The sequence below is a fragment of the Stigmatopora argus genome, chromosome 5, assembly GCF_051989625.1.
Source record: "Stigmatopora argus isolate UIUO_Sarg chromosome 5, RoL_Sarg_1.0, whole genome shotgun sequence".
NCBI lineage: Eukaryota > Metazoa > Chordata > Actinopteri > Syngnathiformes > Syngnathidae > Stigmatopora > Stigmatopora argus.
In genome coordinates this window covers 1706901-1728751 of record NC_135391.1, presented here as the reverse complement: position 1 = coordinate 1728751, position 21851 = coordinate 1706901, and the positions used below count along the sequence as shown (strand labels likewise).

Sequence of the window (21851 nt, the reverse complement as noted above, 5' to 3'; positions counted from 1 at the left end):
AACTTTTTTTTTTAATTAAATATTTATATGATTTTTTTATAAATAAAATTCTGTATATCCAAAACTACAAGTAAAGTTTCAAAACATTAGCGCGTGCTCATTTGAACGTCATTTATATATTTTTCATGGTTCAAAAACCAAATTAAGTAAAAATAAAAATTTAAAAAATATATTTTATATGAAGAAAAAAAATCTATAAAATTCTGTATATCCAAAACTACAAGTAAAGTTTCAAAAGATTATCGTGTGCTCATTTGAACGTCAATTATATATATTTTTATGGTTCAAAAACCAAATTAAGTAAAAAAAAAATGTAAATTAAATATATATATCAAAACAAAAATCTATAAAATTCTGTATATCCAAAACTACAAGTAAAGTTTCAAAACAACAGCGCGTGCTAATTTTAGCATCAATGATATCTTTTGTATGCGAACTGTGAATACAAAATACGTTGGCTATTTAGTTTTGGTGGCTAAAATATTTAGCAAAAAATAAAAATAGCTACAAAGTGCATTTTTCAGAAGTGACAAGAAGTTTTTGGACGCCTGACAAAAACAATATGAGGCCGCGGCCCGCCCGCGGTGGGGAAACGCACGCTCTATTAATTCCCTGACGACGGACGGGAAGGTGTCTCGGAAGGGCAAATTCTAAAAAAAAAAAAACCTTGGGGGCGTCCGTCCTGTCCGACCGACAGTCACGCCTTGCCAGAAAAAAAACAACCAAGAAGGCGCGAAGGGGGGAATAAAAAAAAAAAAAAACGGGGTGGCCGGCGGTCCCGCGTTGACGAGACGTCGCCAATAGGAAGAAGAGGAGCGGGACCGTCGGGAGGCCCCGCCCCCTCCGGGATTGTTGTGGCAAACTCGTTTTGCTATGTTTTTTTTTTCTGTTTTTTTTCTTCCCCCCTCTTTCAATATGCTCGCTACGCGTTGGAGATCATCGTCAGAAAACGGCGGGAACAATGTCACCATAAATATAAATATGGAAAAAGAAGTGTGAAATTCTTCTCTGGCCCATGGCGGCGAGCATCTGGCGATGTCGTCGGCAGTGGCGGCGTCCTCGTCCTCGTCGGCGGCGGCGTCGTCGTCTAATGCCGAACGCGGCTGAAATTCATGCAGCGACCCTGAAAGCCAAGAAAACAACTTTTATTGGATGTGATTTGCAACATTGAATTTAATTCATGTTTCCAGACAGGGAGGAAAAAAAGCAAAAAAAATGTTTTAATTTCTATATGCATCATAAAAAAAATGTGAGAAGTGACAATAATTTGCAATCTTGAAACAATTATTAAATGCAAATTATTTTAATTAAATGTCAAAAAATGTAAACAATACATACGATTTTTTTTTAAATATGATTCACGAAATATATTGGTTTATAATTGATTTGAAATATTTGGCACCCAATAACTAAATGTCCAACACATTTTGAAACAATTATTAAATGCAAACTATTTTAATTAAATGTCAAATAATGTAAACAACACATACAATTATTAAAAAAATATATATATATGATTCACAAAATATCTTCAATCCGGTTTATAATTAATTTGAAATATTTTTCACCCAAAAACTATATGTCCAACACATTTTGAAACCATTATTAAATACCTACTATTTGGAATTAAATGTAAAATAATGTAAGCGATACATACTATTTTTTTTAAATATGATTCACAAAATATCTTCAATCCGGTTTCTAATTAATTTAAAATATTTGTCACCCCAAAACTAAATGTCCAACACATTTTGAAACCATTATTAAATACATACTTTTTGGAATTAAATGTTAAATAATGTAAACAATAAATACATTTCTTTTTTAAAAATATGATTCACAAAATCTCTTCAATCCGGTTTATAATTAATTTGAAATTTTTTGAAACAATTATTGAATACAAACTATTGGAATTAAATGTCAAATAATGTGAACAATACATACAATTTTTTAATTTATTTTAAAAAATATGATTCGGTTTATAAATAATTTAAAATATTTGCCACCCAAAAACTAAATGTTCAACACACTTTGATGGACAAAAAAGCATTATCTCTGAGCTAGCCAACATCATGGTAATACAGTTAATCGTACACGAGTGTGTATTTGTTATATTGACATGATTTGTGTGCAAAGAGGATGTTTGACGACGTGTCCAGTCGCTGAAAAGTGTGTACAACAGTTGTCGAGGCCGCACCAAGAGGGAGCTCTCACACTGCAAATCCCTTAACAGCATGGAGGCCAGCACACACACACCTCACACACACACTACACACACACACACACACACGCACGCACACACCGCGTAAAAACTGCAACTGGACTAAAAGAAAGCCCATCAAGTGGATGGAGAAAAAGATTGTAGACGAGCGTGGTTACAGAACAAGTGAAACATCAACTAAGTGCGCTATGTTTTTTTTTTTCAGTTGTAATCACGCCGTGGTTTTCGTGTGAGAAAAAATATGGATTCCAGCAATTTACTATGCTGTGAAAAAAAACAAATACATGTTTTTCTTGATAAAATGCAGACTTTAAAGTGATAAGCTTGTATTTCTTCTCCTGGACTCCAAATATTTGTAATTCTACTCCTGCTTAACAGATTGTATTGCTCCTAAAAGTACTTGAATGTCTACTTGTACTACAAACACATAAGTTGTACTTCTACCCCTACTTAGAGGACAAGTAAAGTCATACCTTGAGATACGAGCTTAATTCGTTCCGGGATCGAGCTCGTATGTCAAATCTTTTTTGTCCAACTTTACAACGTCTTTTTGAGTCTGTATCCGTTTTTGCTACCGCAACTAAGATGGCGCCGTTCGAGTGGCAGCCGGTGGCGGTAGCTCCGTCCACTCTTGCTCGTTTTGTGTTTTTGCTGCTTTTGTGTCTTAATGATTTGATTTGGTGATCCTTAATGATCCCATTGACTTTGATTTGCCTTGTACTTTGTGCTTTTGCTTTGTTGTTCTGTCTAATCACCCTCTGCTACTGTCACAATGAAATTTCCCGAATACGGGATGAATAAAGTTATCCTATCCAATCCAATCAACGTTTCAAGGTCAAATGGTTGGCCAAAACCTTGTTGAAAAGTGAAATTGTTTACACCCCAAATAAAAGGGTGAAATCCATCCACCATGGCCTTCACCAAAAAAAAAAAACCCACAAAAAAGTCCTCTCCAGATTAGGTTTAGCCTTGGTGCTTTAGTCTGGAATCCTCCACAGCCGGCTCACTTTTTGGCAGGCGCTAAGCTAACAATGTTTTGGGGTGCAGATGTCGGGATGAAGTGTTTGCACTTTGGCAGCGCCCCCACGTCGCACAAAAAGCCACGCGTCAGCACGCCACGTCAGTCGGACAAGAGACGGACGGACCAACGGGAAGATGAGTCAAGACGTTGGTTGACCCGTTTGCTTCCGACGTTAGAACGGAAACGATGCTAACGACAAGAAAGAACGCTCCTATTCACCGTAGATAAGACAAAAATTCTTTAATTGGAAAGGCCAAAAAAATGTACCAAATGTGTACATGGAATTGGATTTGGCCTGTTCACATGGACCATTTTGAGTCGGTTTGTGCTCTGATTCCAGTTCTAGCCGGAATATTCGGTGCTGTGTGAACCAGATGCTAGCAAAGACCGTGACTGGACATTTCGTCAAAAGACGTTTGGTCCTTGGACATTCGGTCCTTGGACGTTCGGTCGACCGGACGTTCGGTAGAACGGACGTTTGGTAGAACGGACGTTTGGTACAACAGACGTTTGGTAGAACGGACGTTTGGTCGCCGGGTTCGCTCGCTGTCAAATTATGACAGTTTACTGTTGATATTTTGATATTAGATATTTAGATATTAAACTCGCTCTCTCTCATGATTATAATTTTGAGAGCTGGTTTCAACAGTAACAACCCGGCGACCAAACGTCCGTTCTACCAAACGTCCGGTCGACCAAACGTCCAGGGACCAAACGTCTTTCAACGAAACGTCCGAGTACCAGCAAAGACTTCACTAAATAGACAAAAAGCAGCTGTTGACGATGAATTAAATCAGGGATGGCCAACAAGTTAAACACAAAGAGCCAAAAAATGACGTTAGAAACGGCACAAAAAAATCATTTTTGCTTTTTTTTTAGCCAAATTTTCACATTCGGGGTAAATTAGAAATCCAAATCCAGAAAGTGCCGAGCGACCGTTAGCTATCCTCCAAAAACGGCTACCTGAAAGTGAAATTCATTTTTTTTTTAAATATCAGTTTATCGGAAATACAGAGTTTGACAAAACGTAGAGCGCGTTTAGTCAGAACCAGAACGCCGTCGTCGGACCGGCTAATTCCCAGATTAGCCAAGTGGAAAAGTAGTGAAGTCTTGTTAAGCCGGCATCTTATCATTGCAAAATAAACATCTTGTGGACTTTTGTTTTTCCACGCCGCAGATGGATTGTTCCCGCGTAATGGCGTGGCACTTTGTTTTGCGATCTTTTTCGGTGCAAGTAAAGCATCCATCGGTTCTTGTGACGAGCCAATAAAAAAAAAGGGAAGCATTTGGATGGCATCGTAAATCGCCATCAAGCTGTCTTCGCAACACGCAACACATGGCAAGCTCATTTACATTTGTACTTTTTCTTTGATTTGTCGAGCAGGCGGGATTTGTTCATTATTGACTAAACCGCGCGAGGAAAGTAACAAAGTCAGAATTTGACGAAAATGTATTTTTTTGTAGACGGAACGCCATTCCAAATATGACTTTTTGAATAATATCACTAACGATCAATACAAGGGTTCATTCATCGTTTTATGACTCGTAATCAGGTCAATTGTTTGAAAAATATTTCATGAATAACTCCATTTAGATAAATTATTTACATTTCACTATTGGTGACTTACATTTGTAGTTTAATTTCATTTTATTTCTAATGGATTACACGATATTAGTTTGTTTACGTTGTTTCAGGATGGTACGCACATTATTTTGGAGGAAATTATGATTCACATAAGAATGACATTAGTCATGATTTTGTTGATTTAATTCACATGGCTCTCGAGCCGCATGCGGCTCCCGGCCAAAATGCTTCTTATCATATTTTGTGTATACTTTGTGCATATTTCTTTTTTTTAATTCTCTCTAAAAACACACCAATTCATCAGGGCCCCTTAAGAACAAATAATAAAGTATATTTAAGAAATAATTTTAGCAGATTGGATTTTTTTTATGCTGCTTCTGAACAAATAATAAAGTATATTTAAGAAATAATTTTAGCAGATTGGATTTTTTTTATGCTGCTTCTGACGTAATTTGTGGCTCTTTGACTCCTCCTTTTCTCAAGCGATTATGTCAACAACAAAAAAGGAATTCAACCATCCGTGGTGGTCATTTTAAGTCTCATTGGAAGGTTCAAACGCTACAGCTGGAAAAGACAGAATGTGTGTGAGCAATCCTCCCTGCGAGCCCATCTTACGACCCACGCACACACCGTGCTACCCACACAGCGCCGCCATCTGGCCTGCTGCGAAATGGCAGCCACCTGAGACTCGTCCAACAATCGGACATTTCTTCCCCCGATTCGGACAGTCTGCTCAAAATCAATCACAGAAGGAACAATCGAAGACAATGCTAACGTGCTAATTGTCCTTCACCTGGTGGAAAAGCGCTAAAAGGAGCGAAGCGAAATACAAAAAGCGCCATATAGCCGCCGGGCTAACGCTTTGAGCAGAACCTTGTGTCGCTCATTTGTGAGTTAGCGTTATGCTAAACAGATTCGTCAACAAACGGATAGCGCTGATGCAGGCACCCGAGTTAGCGGCGCAATTTACGAGAGGGTATTAAAGCGTCGGTCTGTGATGCAGTGCTTGTGTATCAAACACGCCGAACGGCGGGATGGGGGTGGCTGACGGAGCGGAATGTCGCCGGCGGAGCCGCAGTCGGCTGACCCGAGATCGGCGGCGACAGCTTGCGCTAAAAAGTTAGCAAACGGCGGCAGCATATGCGGAGCAGGCTGGGAAAAGCATCTCTGAACTTCAGCGTCTGTATCTATCAATCTTTCATGGTGGACATTTTTTTTAAAGATCAAGTCAACCATTTTGCTATTTAGTTTTTTTTTACATTACATGGCCAAAGCTAGCTTTGCATAGCAAAATTACATTTGGTAAACATCCACCCACAAATAACTCATGACCTAAAAAAAATCATACGTAGTAGCTCTGTGATTGTAGCTTAAAGTAGCCATTTCAGGCTAATTTCATCCTGTCAAACTGCCATAGACTTTCAAAAATAGCCCCCCCAAGCTAGCAGTTTTACTTACTAGCAACATGAAATTTACTAGCTATGTTCATCATACACAAACACACAAAAAAGTCTTCATTCAGACAATTTTCTTTAGGCTAGCTAAATGCTAATGCACAAAACGACTTCAAATCTTACCTTGAAGTCAGGTAGCATTTTAAAAGAAAATGGCGGACATGCTAACATTTCATACTCTCTGCTATGTTTGACTAGCGAATGTTTTTGCTTCCTCTTAGCCAAGAAAATAGAATTTTAAAACGTCCTTGTTTAGCCGTGGTTACCCTATTTGGACCAGTTGGAATGAGTACAAGCTCCTGCAGCTAGGCCCCGCTGGGCGCCATTTTGTAGCATTTGCAGATGTTTGATCCCCATCTGCTTCCCTCGAGTTGAAGCCTCTCTCTCCCATCTTTTATTTTTTTTCTCCTGCGCGACTAAGAGCACATCATTGGCAACTAAGTGCTCTGGGCACGGTACGAGCGCTTGTTCCAGAGAAACGCCAATAGTTTTGGCGCGGGCGTCGGGCCCCTCGCAGACGGCGCGGGGACGGCGCAGATGGCGCTAATGGACGAGCGGAATCCAAGCGCGGGGACCCGGGCGGATCGGCGCTGGCGCCGCGTCCAAGTCGGCGTACGGCGCGGATGGCGCGCGGGGGCAAAAGCAGGCTAGCCGCGGAGGAGCGCGTCAAAAATTTAAGCGCATGAAATAATCACAAGTGCCGTGGAGGCCGGCCAAAAGACAACATTTTTCAGCTTCTTGCTGTTATCTTAATGACTGTCTAGCGGCTCTAGCCAAAATATATAGCGGCAAACTACGCATAAGATAGCTCTCCACTTTCAAAAAATATACATTTATTGCGATTAGCAGTTTCTGAACTAAACTATTATTTTTGCATCACAAACACGTGCTCCTGTCTTGTTATTTGATGACAATTAAAAGTTGAATTGGCCATGATGAACACAAAGGCATTAATCACCCTCTTTGTGCTAGCGACAATGAGCTGTTAAACGCTGTTTTGTTTTGTTATTTTCTTCCCAGCAGGCCTCATTTTCCTCCAATCACTTCATCAGCGGATTGACGAGACGTCATTAATTGCGTCTTGGATGCTAACGTCCATGTCTGCCTTCCAAATACATAAATAACGGCGGCTAGCGTGATATGCTACATTTATAACCACTGTCTTGACTGATGTTATGGTTGGGTTGAATTCTACCATAAATTATCTAGTGTAATTCTCATGCTTCTTATAACTAACTATCTTTAACTAATCCGCTACCATTGATGGTGACATACTTCCATTGAACTTTGGAAACGCAAATAATGGCGGCTAGCTGTGATACGCTACATTTACTGCCTTGACTGAAGTAACGTTTGGGTTGATGGATTCTACCAGAAATTCGAAATCTTTAACAAATTCGCTACCATTAATGGTGACAGAACTTTAACTTGGAGGGCAATAGCAGCAATAGCGCTAATGGCTAGGGCGCGAATTAAACCAAATCTCAGGACAGTTTAGCTAGTTTTCAGGAGTATTGGGAGAAAAAGCGACATGTCTTTTTTTGTTGCTAGTACAGTTTAGCTAGTGCTACGGAATATTAGGAGAAAAAGCGACAAGTATATTGCTTTTTTTTGCCTGAAAGGGTCAAAGGTCACACAGCTGCTTAGTGCAAATAACGGCAGCTAGCGTAATATGCTACATTTATAACAACTGCCTTGACTGATGTTATGTTTCTAGTATAATTCTCATTCTTATAACTATCTTTAAGTAATTTGCTACCATTGATGGTGACAGAACTTGAACTGGAAGGGCAATGGCAGCCATAGCGCTAATGGCTAGGGCGCTAATTAAACCAATTCTCAGGACAATTTAGCTAGTATTGGGAGGAAAAAGCAACAAATGTCTTTTTTTGTTGCTAGTACAGTTTAGCTAGTGTTACGGAATATTAGGAGAAAAAGCGACAAGTATATTGCTTTTTTAGCCTGGAAAAAAAACCAAGCCAAAGGTCACGCAGCTGCCGAGTGTCGCCGAAACCGCAGCGTCCGCCAAAGCTAAAAAACACAGCACACGCCGATGCGGCGGCGGCGTACATTTTGGTTCATTTTCCCCCGTGGGCGGCAGGCGTATCAGAGCGGAGGGCGCGGGGGGCCACCGGGCTGGCGTGTACTTTTAATTTATGCGTGGGCTTCACAAAGCGGCCCCGCTGGAGATGTCACAAATGCTTCCAAAGTGCAGCAAAAAAAACATAAGCTCGCTAGGCCGCAGGCTAACGCACGCCATAAAAGTCTCTTGATGGTAGCGTGCTAATAAATACACACAATTTAGCATTACGGGCGCGTTTACAAGGAATCGCAGCTGTTTAACACCATGGCTGATTCGTATAATCGCTAATATTAGCCAGCGTGTCGTGTATTGTGTCATATAACATAGAAAAATAAAAACTAATTCACGATGGAAAAAAACTGAGGCAGCTATTTAGGTACTGTGTGACGGGTAATATGCTACTTTTATAGTTTATAGCTCACCTGCACTCTTGTATAATTGTTTTTATTAAACAGGCAGACAGTTTTAAGTTATTTAAAATGAACTGCGGTAAGAAATCAAATTTAAAAAACAATAAAATAAATATTTTGTAATCCTTACAAATGCTGCTTACCATTTATACTATACGTATATTTTAAAAAACAATAAAATAATATTTTGTAATCGCTACAAATGCTGCTTACTATTTATATTATATATATATATATATATATATATATAGAAAAAAATATATATATTTTTTTAAAACAATAAAATAAATATTTTGTAATCCCTACAAATGTTGCTTACTATTTTAAACTATTTGACCTAAACTCATTGATAAAATGCAATTACTTTTTAAATGTAATGCATAGCATAGCATAACATACCTTATAGCATAACATATGACATAACACAACATATTTAAATGTATTTTTTTATTTCAAATCTAATGTTAGAATTAATAAAATTTGTAGTTTGTGTGTCAATTGTTTGCGAATGTATCACTACTATATATTTAAATATATATTTTTTCTTAGCCTAACATTTAAGTTACTTGATTTTGTAATTTCACAAAAGCAGTTAATTTCAAATAAACCATAAAAATCAAAATCATACACTTCATTTTGTATTCTTAGTCTTGTGTGGAATTCCTCCACCTCAAGAGTGAAGTACATTTATTTTAAAAAGTCATTTAAATGAGTGTTTTTATATTTCAGCATCAACTGGGATTTTTCAGAAAGAAAAAAAACAGCAAGTGGCAACTTTAAATCTGCAACGCGGAGAAAAGTTGTTATTTACGAGGTTGTAAAGTGACGCCGGCGACTGCGGGCGAGAGAAATGTGAAAATATGAAAATATGCTTATCGGGCCGCATGCTAATAGCGCACACTTGATATAATACCACGCTGGAGATTAAACAGCGACTTTCCGCACCAGTTGGCTTTTCCAAGAGTTGCTTCATATAAAACTATACCTTTAGTAGTGGTGAGAATAAATATGTATCGATGTAAATGGTCACTCCGACTGGCAAGACATTTTTGATGTTATTGTCCACATCTGAGGCAAACTGCTCCGTACGTATGAAAATGGATTGGACGTCTAGCGCCGTCAATGGCAATGAGAGATGAGAATACAAAGCCACTTCAAGTCAATTGGACATTGTCAATAGACACAAAAAAAGGCTTTTGACACTTTTCAACCACTATGTTGACTACTAATTATATATTATGTTGAGTACTACTTAGTTATGTCGACTACTTATTTATTTCTGATTTATTTAGTGGTTTATTATGTATTTGTTTGTTTGTTGTTGTTATTTGTGCCTACTTATTTATGTTGTAATTACTTATTATGTTGACTACTTATTTATTTATGATTTATTTAGTGATTCTTTATTAATTATTATTTATCTATTTGTTGTCATTATTTGTGCCTGCTTATTTATGCTGTGATTACTTATTATGTTGACTACTTATTTATTGAATATTTAAGTTTGTTTGTTGTTATTTGTGCTCTTTGTGGTGAAAACTTTAAATTTCATTACACTTGTATAATGACAATAAACGCATTCAATTCAACAGGTGACCACAGATTGACCTATAAAAGAATTATAAATATGTCAACAATAGCATTTTTTACAGTACAGACGTAGCGCTAGCATCATTTTTATATCAATTTTCGTCAACTTCCCAAGCCAATCCTCATAAATATGAATAAGACTTTCAACTTTAGCGAAACAAAACTAGGCAAGATTCAATAGGTGACCTCAGACTGACCTATAAAAGAATTATCAATATCAACAATAGCATTTTTTACAGTACAAACGTAGCGCTAGCATCATTTTTATATCAATTTTCGTCAACTTCCCATGCCAATCCTCATGAATATTAAAAATACTTTCAACTTTAGCGAAACAAAACTAGGCAAGATTCAATAGGTGACCTCAGATTGACCTATAAAGAATTATAAATATCAACAATAGCATTTATTTTATTTTTTTACAGTACAAACGTAGCGCTAGCATCATTTTTATATCAATTTTCGTCAACTTCCCATGCCATTCCTCATGAATATTTAAAAGACTTTCAACTTTAGCGGAAAGCAAGATCACCTGACCGAATTTCTACGTTTTTTTTAAATAAAATAAAATCGGCGCCCGGTGGTATTAAAAAAAACAGCTGCGACGGCGTCCAACTGCCCAACGAACAAGTGTGAAAATCCAAGAGTGGCCTCGCCTCGCCGGGCTGGATTTCGCCTCGTCGGCTTTTTAACGACGTACCGCGGGAGGAGAGGCGAGAGTGCTTAATTAAAAGTGTATCATCTTTAATTAAGTCCCAGACAAGCTATCAATGGTAAAAGATCACATTGTCATTAAGGTTAATAAGCTGCTTTATTAACTAACTCCACCGGCATCCATCAAAGACACAAAAAAGGGCGATTGGAGAGAATTAAAAGTTGGAAAGCGCCGTTTTTTTAACGCGGTGGGGGAAAAAAATGGCCGACAAGCACATCTGGAAGGACTCCAAGGGCGTTTTAAACGAGCGGTGACTCGCGCCAACTATTGTCACATCTGCATCTTTTTTCCATCATCAATTATGGAAGGCGGTGATTTATTCATAAGAAGAGAAACATCCTTCAAGACGACATCTGCTCCGCCATCCAGTCTCGGCGACCGTGACTTTGTTTGCTGTAAATACGACGTTAGCCGCACTAGCGTTAGCGGTTAGGATACGCGCAAAAGTTCCAAACGGACGCCTTTTGGACTAAACTCAGAATAAAATTCAATTGCCTGAAATTCAATGGAAATCCTGCTGTTAAAAGTGACTATTTTGGCAAATTTAAATTATTATAATATTTTTTTTACTCAGAATATAATTTTATTGCCTGAAATTCAATGGAAAATCCTGATGTTGTGACTATTTTGGCAAATTTAAATTATTATTATATTTTTTTAATCAGAATAAAATTCAATTGCCTAAAATTCAATGGAAAATCCTGCAGTTAAAAGTGTTAGAATAATGATTCAAACCTTTTAAATCATTATTAGTAATATTTAATTAAAAAAGGAAAAACATCTCTCAACATTTCTGGTTACACTTGCAAGGAAAATGCGATGCGACGTCGTCTTAGTCCACAGTGCATTCTAAATTCTAGTAACTGAATCATTGTATTTAATCGCGACATTCGAAAAACATGTTCATGTAATCAGTACAATAACACCTTCTGGTTTGGAAAAACAACAGTCTCAAAATGAAATGGTGTGACATCTCCCCAAAACAATGGTACATAATATTTTCATTATGAGGAAAACAAAGCAGTATTTTAATGTCAACAAAGTCGTATTTTCAAATCTGCTGGTGAAGCCCCGACATAACAGTCTCATTTGGTCCTGCTGGGAAAAGGTGTCCGTCTCTTTTCCCTTGCCCTTGAGAAGAGAACTGCGCAGGAAAGAGTCCATCCCTTGACTTGATTTATAGCTTTACTACTTATTGAAAAATGTTACAACACATATAGAATATTCCATAATAATTCTAACAAAAAGTGACTATTTTGGCAAATTTAAATTATTATCATATTTTTTTTACTCAGAATAAAATTCAATTGCCTAAAATTCAATGGAAAATCCTGCAGTTAAAAGTGACTATTTTGGCAAATTTAAATTATTGTTTTTTTTACTCGGAATAAAATTCAATGGAAAATCCTATTGTGTTAAAAGTGACTATTTTGGCAAATTTAAATTATTGTTTTTTTTTTACTCGGAATAAAAGTCAATGGAAAATCCTGCTGTTAAGTGACTATTTTGGCAAATTTAAATTATTATATATATTTTTTTACTCAGAATAAAATTCAATGGAAAATCTCGCTGTTATAAGTGACTACTTTTGCAAATTTAATTTAAAATCACATTTAGGGCAAAATATTAACATTTGGTAAACAAATGTGGTTTTTATGACCCCCCAAATGGTCACAATGTTCAGTAATATTTTGACTACTTTCACACATCCAAATATTTGTCTTATATTTATTACTAATGCATTTATATTGCATACTAAAATTGAGTATTTTTAGGGTACATGTTTTTCGGGGTGAAATATGGTTCAAGAGAATGTTTCCTTTTACACAATAATTTTTGAAAAAGATTCATTCATGACTTTTATCGGCGCACTTAATGCAAAAAATATATTTAAAATCATTTTCGGGCATAATTTTCATCTACCGACCTTCCTGTGTGGAATTAGCATGCTTTCCCGGGCTTGTATGGGTTTTCCCTGGGTACTCCATATCCTCTCACATCCCAAACCAAACACACTAGCTTAGCGCGACATCGCAATTAGCCTCCTCTTCGTCCACCACACCAATTCGGAACCGATCACCCGGCCTGATTCTCCTAGTTGGCCGGGATGGGCTCCGGCACCCCCGCGAACCTGCCGAACTCAAACGATACAAAAGAGTGAATAACTAAAACATACTTTGGGAGACAAATTTTTAAATTTCGGGCCTGCTGGCGTAACATAACGAGCGCCAACTAGCTTCTGTGGACCGAAGCTAGCTTGTAGACGCTAATGAACGCAACTTGTTGACGTGGCCGCGCGTCGTCGGCGTTCAAACGGCTCTTTGCGCGCCTTTCACTCCGCATTAGTCCACGTTCATGTATACAAAATAAGCTCGCCCGCCCGCCCTCGCTCATTGAATATTCACTGTGAACATATTCCCCGCATAACATGACGTCTCCGCTTCGACCCTTTTAAAAATTCAAATCAACGCAGGGGAGCATTAGAATACATTACGGCGGAGGATGTGTGACACCCCCCCTCCCCCTCCTCCTCATCTTCATCCTTTATACGTCTGTCAGGAGGTGAAGGAGGAGGAGGAGGAGGAGGAGGAGGAAGGCTGAGCGCACGCGAGCGAGTCGGCCCCTGCGACGCTGACGTTAACAATAATGTAATTTAATTAAAGGCAAGATCGCGCTGCCTCTCCTCCTTTGCTTTGATTTTAATAGGCGATGAAGAAAAGAAGCCAACAGAGAAGCGGCGACGGCCCAACTGGGGGGGGGGGGGGTTGGTCGTACATCAGGTCGGATCGGATCAGGCTGGGGGGCCGGCAAAGTAGCCAGCCACCCCCCCGCTCCCTTGGCCTGGCCTCGCCTTTGTCCAGGCAGGGGTGCAGGTACCAGCCCAGACCACCCCGATACAACAAGAGCCATCAGCTAATGGAGAGGAAAGACGATTGGCGTCGGACGGGTCACACAAAAAAAAATGTTCGCAATAACAAGGGGAGGCCCGAAAAACATATTTGGGATAAGTCTTGTAAGGCTAGCGACGAGATTTAGGTGCGGGTAATCCTAAATGCCATGAGAACGGATCACAAATAAATGGCATTAAACGTGCATGCGTGTTAATATTGAACGTGGGATGTACCAGGAAACTTGTTTGTTTTTTTTTATCCGGAGTTGAAAAACATAAAGTTGGCAAAAACAAGAGTGCAAATGTGGAGATATAAAACAACAAGAAGAGTAACAAATCCTGAGAGTGGGGACTTTAAATATCATTATAGTTGGATCATGACAATAAAATCATTTAATTCAATTCAATTCCAATTGTATTTTGTGGTCTTAATTTTGAAGTAAAATCTGATTATTTTAAAACTTACTTTCAACACCAATAGACATATTGAATACTAAATTTAAATATTATAGTTGTATATTGATAATAGAAGCATTTAATTCAATTCAAAGATTGGAAAACTGTATTTTGTGGTCATAATTTGGATGTTTAAAAGAAAAATCTGAATATTATTTTAAAACTTACTTTCAACGCCAATTGACATTAAATACAAAATTTAAATATTATAGTTGTATAATGACAATAAAAGCATCTATTTCAATTCAATGACTTTGGAAAATTTTATTTTGTGGTCTTAATTTAAAGTAAAATATGAATATTACTTACTTTCAACACCAATTGACATATTCAATACTAAATTTCAATTTCTTCATTTATTTCCACTTCTTTTAGCTTACTTGAGATTTGTTTTTTAAAATCTAGTTTAATTTCCTTCCTCTATTTATTTTTAAAAATCCATTCAATTTTGTGTGACATTCTAAATTGACCTAAATTTCAGTGCTCTTGAATTTAAATATGTTAAAATATTACGTTTATTTACGTAGATTTAAAATGCGGTACGCTACAAAAGACTTAGCATACCGTGTAGCACTACACGGCCGCTAGCGCTAATCAGCACGGGCGCTAACAATTTTCTAGCGCTTTTCCTTTTCTGGACCTGCTACGTGCCACGGCGTCCAATCGGCCGTCAGCAATAACAAAAAGCTTCTTGCGTGATGAGGTTAATCCTGTTACCAGCAAGGTCCGGAGCAGGAGGGGAAGTGGGCGGGATTAACATGGCGGTCATTAGCAAATTTACAACCAGTCGCACAGACATCTGCCCTACTTTTGCCCGCTTCGCGTAAAAAAAGAAGTCATCTGGTTAAGGGAGAGCGGCCGGCGCTCGTAAATGCTCGCTCGCTCAGTTTTTCCGCCGTGGTTAAAGCTGTCAGCGGCGTGGGGGAGGCGGCGTGGGAGGGGGCTCGGAACAGAGCTGTCAGTTGGCTACTTGTTAGCGCTAACGAGGACGTCCGCTGATAGGACTAATGAGGCCCGGGTCTACTCGGAGAACTAATGAGGCCCAGGGCTCGCCGCGCCGCTAGCCTGACCAGCCCGCCGCCACCGCCATCGCCGTCGAGATACGACGGCGGTGGCGGCGGGCCGGTCAGGCTGCATTATTGGGCGGAGACAAGAGCGGGAGTGAAGGCTGAAACGCTCTCGTTTCCACTTCGTTCTCAATTAGCCAGTCGCGTTTCGTCCACGCCAGCTTTAGGGAGACTCAATTAAAGACGTTTCAATCATTTTTTTTTCCCGAGTCACTTGAACGCATCGGGTTTAATGAGGTAACCACCAGTAATACGATACAAACAGGAAGTATTAGCGTTGAGTTCATTGAATACGTTTGATTAGCAATTTCATGCTTCTTTTCAATAGACATTGTGACACCCCTGCGGTCAATATATTTATACTTGTCAGTGCTTCTGGGAAAGAGATTAGCCATATTATTAATATTTTATATTTTGTAATATATATTTATATAGTTTTTAAATTAGTTTTTTTTTAACTAGGTCTACAATGTCTTCTGTGTCTTGTTTCTTATTAATATTTTATATTTTGTAATATATATATATATATATATATATACATATATATATTTTTAATTCCTTTTATTTAATTTTTTTAACTAGGTCTACAATGTCTTCTGTGTCTTGTTTTTATTAATATTTTATATTTTGTAATATTTTTTTTTATTATTAGTTTTTTTAACTAAGTCTACAATGTATTGTGTCTTGTTTCTTATTAATATTTTATATTTTGTAATATATATATTTATTGATTTTTTTTTGATATTTTTCTCCTATTTTTATTTTTTTTAACTAGGTCTACAATGTCTTGTGTGTCTTGTGTCTGTCTGGCTACTGCAACCAAGACATTTCCTGGATACGGATGAAATAAAGTTCTAATCTAATCCAAGCGATCATTTTGCACAAATGCTAATTAAGAAGCAATTTTATTATTATCATTTTTTTATTGGATTTTTTAGGAGACGAGAGTGCATGAAAGGCCTGCAGTTTTAAGCAATTGACATCATTGGACTTTGTGATTTTTATCAGTTTTTTAAAGTTATTAATATGTTTTGCTGTCCACGTGACATGATTCTTGCCTCAAAGAAATGTGTTAAATTTAAAAGGTTTTTAATTGAATATAGAAAGAATTGAAGTAAAAAAAGAATTGTTTGGTAGTCGGGCGGAAAAAAAATAATGGTTCAAGATTCAAGACCAGTTTGAAGGAGGTGAAGATCAAGACCTTAACCAGAAGCAGGTTCAGGAACAAAGACTAATTCCAGTTCCACGATCCACGACGTAACCCTGACTCAAACCCCAATTCTTTAACTCCATTGAATAAAAATAAATGTCCCATTGTATCAAATTTGTCGCATTTCCACATTCCGCAATGTGTCGTACTGAAATATTATCACAGCTAACTCCGCCTCTTGACCTGAAAACGCTAATAAAAGCACCGCTAATAATAACAATGGCACGGTGAATCTTTAAAACGCTAACCGCATTTTAGCGCCTCGACGTAAACGATCTGAAATCTGAACGCAAACATTTGCCGACGACGTTTAGCGCCAACACCGAACAGATGCAGCGGTCCTCTCGCGCCTTCTGTCTTAACACGCCAAAACAGTGCTAGCAAAAGGCGTCATTGTTCCACGCCATGCATCTTAAGGCTTCCGCCCACGTCTTTAGCTAGCTAGCTTCCCGCGCGAAGAGACAATATGCTAACCCGGCGCTCATTTACGTTCTCATTTCAAGTCCACGTTTTATAAAAAGCGCGGAGGTGGCGGCGCTAAGTTTCAAGCGCACCTCGCCATTCAATCAGCTAATTTGCCCATAAAGGCTTTTAATGGGAAGTAAACAAGCTCGCTAATGACGCACCTCCGGATCAGAGAGCGTGACATCCCGTAATTAACGTGGTTAATTGCTACTAAAACCGCAGTGGTGCGGCTAATAAAACGTCGGGCTAGAAACGCAAAAAACAGTCAACACAAAAGGTATGAATATAGTCAAATTATCTTTGAATGATTTCCATGTCTGTTTTTTCATGTGGAACTTTATCCAAAACATCAACAAAGAAGTTCTGCATTATTTACGTATTCCGCAGTGGAACGTCAGTACCAGATGACAAAAATCTCTGCAGTAACATAGGACATATTTTCTGGGACAAACAGAAAAAGTCTCCAAAGCACTCCCCATCAAGTCTGCAGGCTTTGCGCCGACACCCCGGCAATGAGTTTACGTGCTCGCTTAATGTAAACGCAGATGCTAACTTGTTCAATATACCGAAGCAAAGTTCAAAAGCCAACGTTGTCATATCAAAACAGACCCAAACAAATAAATATAACCTGTTTTGTGTGTAAAATGAGAGACGTTGTTGAATTTCTGATGAACAAATCGCATTCCGTGTCAAGCTAACGGCGAGCCGACCCACATCGGTCCATAGCTCCATTTGAAACTGTTGGAGTAATCATTATTATAAATGTGTTTGCAATGAATATAAAGCCTTATAATATACATGCTTACTATATTAATCAATATATTTGCTTATTAGGAATAGTAATACTCATCCTAAATGTGTAACTATATTAAACAATATATATATATATATATATATATATATATGTGTTGATCGCTTTTATGTTAGAGTTGAATTAATATGTGAAGACAAACGCTTACGCCAAGGTCGCTCTCCAGGACAGCTGGGTCCAGCGAGAGATACAAGTTCGCAAAGACATAAAACAATACACTGAGTCCTTGCTCCGAGGACTGATTACTGGAAGATACGCCTCAACCCTTTCCCCTGATGCAAGTTCGCAATGAAGATCTGTGAAGGACGCTTAAATTGTTGTTGGTTCAGCGGATGGCTATCAAGCATATTGTTTTAATTTGTGACGCTAGGTTGACGCTAGGTTTGCTTGATTATGGAATTGTTTTGTTTCTTGCTTACGCAATTGGATCGAGTCGATAACCTTGTAATTGTTTTGATTTGAGGCCTTAAATGGGCAGGACATAATGCCACTCGTTAGAATAATCTTGATCGGGCGAGCGGCTGGATGTATTCTCTTCTTGCAAGAATTAAATGGTGATGTGACTACAGATGCCTTTTTTATTGAAAGCTGAATTGGAAATACCTAAGGATAAACGTACAATTGGATAAACCTAACAGAAACTACGGTAATTTCTCGAATATCCCGGTTAATGTAGACTAGACATGGTTGCGATAATCGAAAAATGGTGATGCAGGGTCACCCCTATTAAAGAAAAACATATATAATTTTTTTTTACTACAGTGCTAAGTCTTAGGAGCAAAAGTGGCTTCCGCTTACGAGTTTCAGCGTGGATTTTCACGTTTTTATGAACTTAAAAAACATTTTTTTACTTAAATTTCATAAAAATGTGAAAATACACGTCCAAACTACAAGCACTGAAGTTAAAAAAAATGAAAATAATAGCAGCAAAAACAAAATTGCAAAGTAGTGAATTCACAATAATCGAGGGATTACTGTATTGACATAAAAAATATCAACTCTTGCCGTTTGTTTTTAAAAGCTATTTCAGAGTACAGTCCCTCTAATCCCCCCAGAAAACCTTCCCGCAAACACAACTAAACTCCATACACGACAACTACACAAAAACCTAAACAAAAGACCCACCAAGAAAATAAAAAAGACGTTTCCCCCCCCACACACACGAAGAAAACCGCCATTTTATCATCGCGGCGAGGTCCAGCAGCTCGTACTGTTAACCTCCACCGTCACTCGTCCCACTCGTCCCCCTGGTGAGGAACAGATGCGAAGCGAGAGGAACAAATGGAAATCCAACTGGAAGCCCACACACACACATACTCTCACACACGTACACACACTCACACACTGATACACACCAGCAGACCAAGTCCACCGACCGCCTGTTTGATCGCAGCTCGCCTACTCGCTCTCAGCTTCCCGTCGGTTGGCTCCTGGGCGGCCATCTTTGAAAGCACATCTGCTGGGGGGCAGTGTAAAAAGGCCAAAACGACTGAGCGTCCCCCTATTCGCACTATCCCCCGCCCGCCATCTTGCTCTACCTGCTGTCCCCAGCCGATCCCAGGAAAAAACTTGGCGGCAGATGTCGCGAGCGCCAAGTTGGCTCCGGAGTGGGTCCCCGGTTCCCAACGCTCGCCCGACAACACAGTCAAAAGGCATCAGATCTCTTTATTTGCGCCCGGGGCGAGTTCGGCACCGCAGCTGCGGCCGGGCCCCCGCCCCGCCGCCTACCTTTGGTGTCGAAGGCCCTCGGGCGATAAATGCGAGACCCCCGGAAAAAAAAAAACCCAACAGTTTCCCTCTCATTTCCCGTCTCGCTCGTCGGCATCTGCTGGAAAATGCAGCAGTGGCCCGGGGCGGTGGCGCGCGATTGGGCCGGCCGGGGGAAGAGCGTGCCTGGCTGGCGGTGGCGAGGGCGGGGCTTAAGTCTGGCCTTCCTTACAGGTCGTGGTGCCCTGGGACCGCTTGGAGGGCGGCGACCCGTGCGGAACAGATGTCGGTGACAACCTGCTTCCTTACACCTGTGACGACGAATATCCCGGGAAGCGCCGGCCAAAACATGGTTGGCCCCGAGGGGATTCCTGTCTGCCATCAAACAGCGTTCGCGCATCCCACTTTTGACAGCCACCTGCGGAGAGGTGCTTTGGAATCCGTGCGTGGGGGGCTCAAAAACGGATTTGACACTCGACTTTTGGCCCACTAAGTATACATTCCCGAATACGGGATGAAGAAAGTTATCCAATCCAATCCAATTCCACAGATGAGCCCATCTATATTCGACAAGAAATGTTCACCAGAACATTAGAAGACCATGAGAGTCCATTTTAAGCTATCCAGGAAGTGGAAGCTATCCAACAACGTGTTGGCGACCAACCAAAACGAAGCAGACAGTTTGACCTCCTTAACCTCAAACAACTCGTTAGTAAAGCAGCATAGTATCCAGCTTATGAATATGTATTTTATTTAATACGTTACATTAACGCAAGGGTGTCAGACTCGGGTTGGTTGGCGAGCCGCTTTAACGTCAACTTGATTTCACGTGGGCCGGACCATTTTAGATATAATATTTCAATGTTTTTTTTTTAATAAATGGATTAAAAGAACTGAATTAAAAACCCTGAATATTCAGTTTTTTATAGATCTAAAACAATGTTTAATTTAGCTTTTTTAAATATATTTTTTTAGATTTTACAAAATGATTTTTGAACTAAAAACACGGAAAAAATGGATAAAAAAATGACAATGATTGATTTAAAAGGGGGAAAAATCAGGAAATTTTATATACATCTATACTCTTCATTTTAATTTGATCCTAAAACAGAAAGTCGGCACTCAAGATTTACTTTCCCAGGCCACACAAAATGATGCGGCGGGCCAGATTTGGCCCCCGGGCCGCCACTTTGACACATGTGCATTAATGGGTCCCTGTTTTCTCTCTATTTACTCTCATTTTTTCATGCACAATATTGTCCTTGGTTTCTGTTCAATTTGAAAAACTGCCCCTCAAAAAAATGCAACTCATACTTTTGCATTCTTTGGCTAGTGCGACTTATACTCCGGAAAAACTCTCAAGGGACACCACCATCTAAAAATATTTTCATTTCAACCTATGTCCCGGCTTCCTCAATACATTTTGGCAAAATTAGGCATGCAAAAATATGTGATCAGGACCTGGCTATTTATTATTCTTGCAGAGGATCAGAGTGGCCTCAAGCCATGTTTTGGCTAATCTCACCCAGCTTCACTTGTTTGGGATTCACTGCTGCGTCCAATTTTGCCAAAGACCAAGTGAAACATCCAAACAGCTGACTGACTCACTCACACACACACTCATACACACACACACACACTCCTCTGGCTCTTTTACTTTTGTTTTTTTTCCTCAAACAAAACTCCCAATGCAACAAGATGACACGACTTTACATTCTGCTAACACATACACACAATGTCAAACAGCAACGACTGGTAAAAAAAAAAAAGTGGACATGAACAAACACACACACACACACATCAACCCAAAAAAATAATAATCTGATTTTCTATTTGGTTAAAATACCTTGAAAAGTAAACGTCTCAATTTGGGTAAACTAAATTTATGCTCTGGTCATTTATGTTCTATAGCAATTTTGTATTTTTTTTTTTTAAATGTTAGGAATGAATTTTTAACTGGTGCAGTACGTTTATTCTGGAAAATACGGTAATTTAACCCTGATCCTTTTGCAGTTAAAACTATAATTTTTTGCCGCAATTAATACTTTGTGGTGTAAAACAATTTCCTCTAAAATGCTATATTTTGCAGTGATTTTTTTTAGGCAGTGTAGCTTTTAGCGCAAAAAAAGTTATATAGACCACAACAAAATCATATTTTAAAGGGGT

At 38.9% G+C, this 21851-nt stretch overlaps 1 protein-coding gene across 1 annotated transcript in view; it reads right to left on the bottom strand.

Moving 5' to 3' along the window:
• Window positions 1-658: 658 nt before the first annotated feature.
• Window positions 659-21851, bottom strand: part of antxr2a (ANTXR cell adhesion molecule 2a) — a 50784-nt gene continuing 29591 nt past the window's right edge. Inside the window, exon 17 of the mRNA XM_077600903.1 lies at window positions 659-1123. Within this exon, the coding sequence (XP_077457029.1) occupies window positions 1088-1123 (36 nt within the window). The 3' untranslated portion in view covers window positions 659-1087. The remainder of the gene's footprint in view (window positions 1124-21851) is intronic.